The 8,056-nt window shown below is 43.3% G+C and overlaps 1 protein-coding gene across 1 annotated transcript; it reads right to left on the bottom strand.

Moving 5' to 3' along the window:
* Positions 1-2,750: 2,750 nt before the first annotated feature.
* On the bottom strand, positions 2,751-3,593 carry ZNF691 (zinc finger protein 691). The gene has a single exon (XM_007955567.2). The coding sequence runs from the start codon at positions 3,582-3,584 to the stop codon at positions 2,751-2,753; it is 834 nt and encodes a 277-aa protein (XP_007953758.1). The 5' UTR covers positions 3,585-3,593.
* Positions 3,594-8,056: the final 4,463 nt, after the last annotated feature.

The raw sequence follows: 8,056 nt of genomic DNA, 5'->3' as shown, positions 1-8,056 counted from the left end.
TGGGATTGCTCCTGGACTTGAACTAGTGGCCTACTGTGTTGTCTGCTAATCTTGGGACTGTGCCATTCTACTTGCCGATGTTGGGTTCGTCAGCTGTGTGTGACAGAAAAGGCCTCCAGCGCCAGTGGGACTGGAGCAGAAGGCAGAGCTGATGCCTAAGGTCAAGGGGCCCTCACCCAGCCCCTACAACCCACACTTTGATCTCCTAAACTATAAGAGAATAAATTCCTGTTTGTTAAAGCTATCCATTTGTGGTATTTCTGTTATAGCAGCACTAGAAAACCAATATAGAATTGAAAAGAAAGCAGTTAAAAAAATAAATAAAAAAGGAAATCAGGTGAGTGAATAAATGGAGTAATCAGGACTCAAAAGTCTGAACCAACATAGAAACACTAGCCTATGAACTTGGTCAAAAAAGGGCAAGTAAGGTTGGCCAGGGAGTCATGTTCCAAGGTAAAGTAGCTGCATGGAAGAGTGATCCTGAGCCTGACTGGCAGCAGACTTCACAGCAATTGCCACTAAGGTTCCAGTTCTGGAAGGAGATTCCAAGCTCCCCAGAGGGGACCAGTACACCTAGTTGGCAGTGGGCATAATGAAAAGAGCTTGGCGTTGGCATCAGACACACCTGAATTGAATCCCAGTTCTGCCATTTGGACAGGTCATCTAACCTCTCAAATTTTATCTTGAAAATGAGGGTATTACCTTGCAGGATAGTTATAGAGATCAGAGTTAATGTATGTACAATAACTAGCACCCAGTAGGTATTTTGAATATGATGATTTTTTATTATTAAGTGCCAATTCACATGTGCAAGGTTGAGTGACTGTATGTTTAAAATATTTTATGTAGATATTTTGAAGCAGCAGGAAAATGTATATGAAAAAGTGCTTTGTAAACTGTAAAGTGCCAAACAAATGTAAGGGCAGTCTTCTTTTATAGTTCAAAGAACACAGGCTTTAGATTTGAACCCATAGAAGTGGGTTCAGTTCTTGGCTCTGTCATTTACTTGCTAGGTAATCTTAGGCAAGTCACTTTCCCTCTGTCAGTCCATTTCCACATCTATCAAATGGGGTTAACTCTTACTTCACAGTGTTGTTGTGAGAATTCAGTAAGATAGTAAGTATATAGCTACTGGCACATCCCTTCCTGGGCAGGCAGGGTCCCATCTGATAAGTCAGGTCATGCATGGTGTCAGCTCCAAGCCAGAACAACATTCTGCCAGTTGCCTACAAGAGGGCTCCCCATTCTGGGAGAGCAGAGAGGTAGAGTGGAGTCTTCTGTATTTGTTGGAGGAAAGGTAGAGGAACACTAAACTTCCATTTGGGGAATATAGTGAAATCTACCATGTGAAGCCAGGCATAGGAAGCCATCATGATACCTGCCAAGCTGCCCTAACCTTGGGGGCTGAATTATTGCCACTAAAGACAGAGACTTTCATTATTGGTCTTAAGGTTTATCTTTCATCTTCTCCCACCTCTCACCCTCTTTTCCCTGGCACTACTACTTTTCTGATGTACAGAGAAAGAGCTCGATCAATCATCTAAAGTTGAAATGGTTCTGATGTATAGCACTGACTAACCACACACCTAATGGCTCAGGGTCCTATCAGAAGGCCAAGTGGCTCCCATCTCCAGGGAATCACCTGGTCCCATGCCAGCCCCCTATGTGGCTCATCCTTCAAAAGCCAGCTAGGTGAATGTAGTAAAAACAGCATCAGCTTAGAGTCAGGAAGGCCCAAGTCTGAATTCTAGTTCCAACACACAGCTGCTGTGTGACTTCATAACAAGTGACTTCTACTTTCCTCACTTCTGTTTCCTCAATTTATTCCCTTGAGGGCTGATGAGAAAACTAAATGAGATCATGAATGCAAACAGCAGGATTTATGTCACACAGTGGATGTTCAATTAGTTCCTTTCCTTTCCCTCTTCCTTCTCAAAGGGCCCAGAGACTCAGCCTGCTTTCCTTTGCTTTTCAGAGCAACCACCCCACTTTGTCTTTCTTGGAGTTTAACTCCTTCCCAGAGTAGTTGTAGTGGGACAATATCCCCAGCTTCCAACTTCTGTGATGACCCCCAAATAAGTACACAACTCCTTTTCATTAAAGAGTTTTACTGCTGATCTCAGAGGAAACAGATGCAGACTGGGATAGGGAGGAACAAGTAACAAACATGGGGGAGTGTGAAAGTCCCTGGATCCTGTCTCCCTGAGGTCTTCCCTTTAATTCCTAAGGCAGGACTCCAAATCCCTTCTCCAGGTCAAGGAGGCCCCTTCCAGTGGGAAAGCCCTTCCTACCAGCCCAGAGACCTGGAAGCAAAGATGAGGGCACAGCAGGTAGAAGCTAATAGCCACTGCAGTGTGCCCTAATCTCAAGTTCTTATGTAATTTGGAGGACCTTTAGACAGTGACACCCATCTTAGAGGTATTGCCTCAAAGGCCAGGGGGCTGTTGCCCTAATGACATGAGCATATTCTGAGCCTACCCTATTTTTTTTTCATCCCAAGGAGGTCAGGCCAAGGCTGGGTCTTTCCTCTGACATTCTAAGGCAAGAAACTGGCCTGGAAAGAGGCAAAGATTTTTATCCAGAGTCCCTTTTCAGAACTTTCTGGAGATTCTGACTTCAGAGGCAATAGGAAACTACTCTCCAAAGTAGGATATTGGGCTTGAGGTCAAGGGGAGCACAGATGATCCTAAAGATCTTCCTACCCTAGGCTGGGGTCTTTCTCTCTCTCACTCTCTAAATGAGTCTCTACTTCAGCTGGAATCTTTGCCAGTCTGCTCTCCCATGTGAGTTTTCTGGTGTCGGATGAGATTTGAGCTCCGGGAGAAGTGCTTCCCACATAGAGTGCATCTGTAGGGCTTCTCCCCTCTGTGGGTCCTCTGATGTGCCCCAAAGTTGGAGATATCACTGAAGGTCCGCCCACACTCAGTACACTCATAAGGCCTCTCGCCTGTGTGCGTGCGGTGGTGCACACCAAAGCTGGAACTGTTGCTGAAACTCTTCCCACACTCACAGCAAATGTAGGGCGCTGGCTCAAGATGGGTCCGGTGATGCACAGCCAGCGTGGCACTCTGGCTGAAGCTCTTGCCACAGATGTCACAGCGGTATGGCCGCTTGCCCAGGTGATCTTGCTGGTGCGTGGTGAGGTCTGAGCGCCGCCGGAAGCTCTCCTGACACTTGGGACATTTGTAGTGCTTCTCTTCTAGATGGATCCGCTCGTGCCGGATACGGTTAGAGCTTCTGGAGAAGCTCTTGCCACATTCAGAACACTTGTAAGGCTTCTCACCAGTGTGGATCCGCTGATGTGTTCTCAAATTGGAGGTATTATTGAAAGTCTTGCCACACTGGGCACATATAAAGGGCTTCTCTTCCACCTCGGGCCTTGGGTGAGCAATGGGGGCCCCTGGCTCTCCAGCTGGAGTGACTTTCCCCCACAGCTTGTTTGGGTAGGTTCCTTGTGGCCCCTCCGACAGGTTCTCCCGCTTGTGCTCTTTCTCCCCATCTGAGTCATCCACTCTCCAAGGCTTACCCAGTTCCCCTTCCTCAGGGAGGTGATGCTCTGGGTTCTGCTCCTTCTCACTGCCCATCTCTGAATCCTGAGAACGAACACAAATGGCCAACACTTTCATTCTTTGGGTCAAGCCAGACCACTGGGAATTGTTTTTCTGGTTGAAGGAAGGGATGGAACCACCACCAGAAAAAACCTCAATTAACTGGAATGCTTAGATAGAATGCCCTTACTTACAAACTTTTAAGTGACAAACTTTACAGGGATTTAAAGCTACTCACCGGACCAAAACAAAAGCAACAACAAATGGCACTGCTTTGTCCACCACCAACAGATGATATTTGTCCAATATGAATAATGTTACTTTCTTTAATCAATGACAATCTAAATCTAGACCCTAATTCATGTGCATGTAAAGGAGCTTCTACACAAGTAGTCCCTGACTTACCATGGGGTTCAGTTCCGTTAACTCCATCTTAAGTCGAGTACCTTTTTTTTTTCCTGCTTTTTATAAGTACTGCCTTTTATTATCAGTGTCTTTATAAATCTGATCTTTGGACATCAGAAAGTGACATCTGAGTGATAACATCAACAAATTACATGGTACAACACTGTATGTAGTACATATTACTAATGATAAGATGTACAAAAAAAAAAAAAAAAGACGGTTGTAACTCGAATATGTCATAAACTGGGGACTACCTCTATTTGGATAAGGTCAACTTTTCTGCCTAACTGTAGGTTAACTGAAATTCTCTTTATGTTTAATCTTTTTTGAAAAATCTTTCTTAGAAGTATCCATCCATATGCCTGTTTTCAAATGAACAAAACAGAACCTCTAACACACAAGGCTTTCCTAGCTGTTTACAAGGCTTTGCTTTGAACCCTCTTGAGTGTTCCACCACCACACCCCTTCTCAGTCCCATAATCTAGCAACTGAAAAGATAATATCTAGCACAGATAAGGCCTTCAAAACCTACTCTAGGGCCTGGGCTGATATCTGTTCTGACTGGTCAGTGCCCACCTCCACACACACTCAAACACCAAACACAGTCACACACACATACACACACAGCCACATATATATATACATACCACATATAACATCCTCACATCACACACACTGTACAAAGCCACACACATCCACATCACATATATCTCATACACATATACACATATACACTGCACACATACACACCATGCACACAGCTACATACAATACTATACAAAGCCCTCCCACACATGTAGCCACACACATAGCTATACACTCACATACCACACACAGCCAGTCTCTCATCACAGACACATACACCAATACTTTAATATCATGTAACAGCCACACATTCACATACCACATATAAAGACACATACAGACACAGATACCATACACTCTCCCCTCCCACATACACACAGCTACATACACCCAGTGTCCAAAACATCAGTAAATGCTTATTAAATTGGACAGACTTCTTTTGTTTCTTATAGCCAAGGTCAGGGAATTAGGGAAAGAAGAAAGTACTTCTAATGAGAGGACAATGGGGTGTTTCCTCTGGGCCTTGAAGAAAAATAACCTTTCAAAAGGCAGAGTGGACAAAGTGAAGCCACTGTCCAGAGGGACATGAACAAAGTAATGTGGGAGGATAACACAGACTACGATAGGACACTGATGACAAAAATGAAAGACTGATAATACCTTCAAGTCGACAAATATTTTTAGAAAACAGCAACATACAGTAATGGAAAGGGCTCTGAGTAAGACAGATTTAGGATTGAATTCCAAGGGTGACATACTACTTTTATAACTCTCCATAAGTTATTTAAGCACTTACAGCCTCAATACCCCCATCACCAAAATTGTGATAGCTCCCTACACATCAGGACTTTATATTAGATAAAGTATCTGTAACAATTCGGTATAATGTGTGGCATATACTAGCCACTCAGTAAATGACAGCTGCTATTACAGTTGTTGAACACACCATGTCCTAGCTCTGTGAAGAGTACAAGAATGAAGAAAGAGCCCTTACATGATCTTGTTAATGGAAAACAAAATTTTTAATTAAAAAATAGTACAAGACTATATATAATCTGAAATGTGAAATATGGACAGAGAGAGATTGGCAAACTTTTTCTGAAAAGGGCCAGGTAGTAAATTTAGCAGGCTTTCCAAGCCATTTCTGTCACAACTATTTAACCATTTCAACCATTCAACTCGGTGCTGTAACATGAAAGCAGCCACAGACAATACATAAACAAGTGAATGTGGCTGTATCCCAATAAAATTTTATTAAAAAGAAGAAGAAGAAGAAGAAGAAGATGGTCTATAGTTTACTAATTCTTGTTGGAGAGTGTTTCTTGAAGAGTTTATATAAGCAATGTGAACTATAGGCTTGTTTCACTTTAAAAAAAATGCAAGTAAACATCAGAAATAAGTTATTCCCTGATATCTGAATACAGAGTTCCCTGACCATCCTTTTAAAAATCACAACCCCATCACACACTCTCAGTCCTCCTGCCCCATAGCGTTTCTCATCCTCTAACATTCTTTATTTATTATGCTCATTAATTATTGTCAGTTAAAATGTAAGTTCCCTGAGAGTCAGGATCATCATTTTGTTTTATTTTCTAATGTGACCCAAACTCCTTAAGTAATGAATGGCAGGCATGTACTAAACCAGTTACCACTGAGGCAACCCCATGTGTGTCAGAGTAGAACTATGCTCCGTAGAGTTTTCAATGGCTGATTTTTCAGAAGTAGATTGCCAGGTCTTTCTTCCAAGGCTCTTCTTGGAGGGGGGTGGATTTGAACCTCCAACTTTTTGGTTAGCAGCTGAGCCCATTAACCATATGCACCGCCCAGGGACTCTGGCCATCAATAGTAGATGCATAATAATAATAATTGTTGAATGAATTGAATAAATGAAGACAAGTCCTCTGTCTCCAAAACCCATCTCATGCTTATTTATGTCTATTCTGACCCACTGTTCCTCAATAATCCCGATTCCTCTCTACTTCCTCCTTAGTGTAACCACAGAATCTTGTACTTGCTTTTAAAGTGATTAGCAATTTACTTGCTTATGTGTATGCATCTGCTAATAGTCTGTAAGCAACTTGAGCACAGGCACTAGGTCCTAGTCATCTTGTTCCCCAGCATAATGACTAGTATGCAAATGTTTATCAAATGAAAGAATGGATAGATGTGATCTTAGTTCATCCCCTAATCCACACCTAGGTGGCTAGGGCTCTAATATCTCTTTATGTGAGGAGCCACAATAGCCTCCACTCTCTTGCTCTTCTGAGCACCTATAATTTACCAGGCTCTGACTCTATCCTGTGCTGAATGTCGAATCAAAATAAGAGCAAAAACATTTTGGATAATGGTACCCATCCTCAATCAGTATATATGGTCTGTTGAAGTCATTTAGGCCATGAACTCCAGAAACTGTTGTAGAGTGTAGAAGGTTAAGTTCCAGAAGGACAGGGAATGTGCTTTAGTCTTAGTGACCTTTGTACCCACTCCTCTGTACCTAGCATGGTGCCTGGCACATTGTATAGATATCAATAATAACAGTTAACATTTTTTACTAATACCAAGTGCTAGGCCCTGGACTCAGCACTATATGTGAATCATCTCACTTCATTTTCACAACTATCATCTTTATTTTAGAGATGAGGAGACTGAAGTTCAGAGAAATTAAGTAACTTGCCCAAGGGCACATAGCAGGTAACTGGCAGAACTGGGACCTATGCCCATAACTCCAAGGCCAGTGCTTTGTACACTACAGTAGTAGTAAGAGGGAGGGAGGGCAGGAAGAAGGAAGAAAGCAAATAGTGAAACAGGAGTCCAGATGGCATAGGCATATCTCCCTGAAGAGATTGGGGAGATTCATGGAGGAGGTGGTATCTGAGCTGGGACTGATGGGATGGGTGAGTAAGAATGGGACTGCAGAGATGGGAGAGTCCACTGTCTACTGGGAGCTCCATAGTAGCTAAAGAATAGAGGCACTTTCATATCACACTTCGGAGGTGTGAGGGAGAAATGAGCCCATCCAGCTTGTCTTCCCAGGAGGTTCAGAGATACGGAAGGAACAAAAGTGGAAAGGACTAAAGCACTGAAGAAGAGGGCAGATCTAAGAAGGCCAAGAAGATGGGGCTGTACATCACAAATAATGAAGGCTGGATATCTGGGTTAAAAAAAAACAAAACACTGCCGTCGAGTCAATTTCGACTCATTTCGACTCCTCCTTGGGTTTCCAAAGCAGTATCTCTACAGAAGTATATTGCCCAACCTTTCTTCCGAGGAGTGCCTGGGGGGTTTGAACCACCAGCCTTCTGGTTAGCAAATGCCTTACTATACTAAGCCACCAGAGCTCCGAGATGTCTGGGTTAGAGGGGAGGAAATGAGACTCCAAGGGGTCAAAATAGAAAGTGGTCAGGAGGGCCAAAATTCCGAGTCTTTGGAGTTACGTCAAGGGCTGGGGGTAAAGGGAGTACGGGAGAGGGACAGGGCCTGGAGAGGCCAGAGGCAAGGTGTTGAACAACAGTGAAAAA

This window comes from Orycteropus afer, unplaced genomic scaffold, assembly GCF_000298275.1.
Source record: "Orycteropus afer afer isolate SDZICR_OR568_19922 unplaced genomic scaffold, OryAfe1.0 scaffold00510, whole genome shotgun sequence".
Taxonomy (NCBI): domain Eukaryota; kingdom Metazoa; phylum Chordata; class Mammalia; order Tubulidentata; family Orycteropodidae; genus Orycteropus; species Orycteropus afer.
This window is presented reverse-complemented; position numbering and strand designations above follow the sequence as displayed.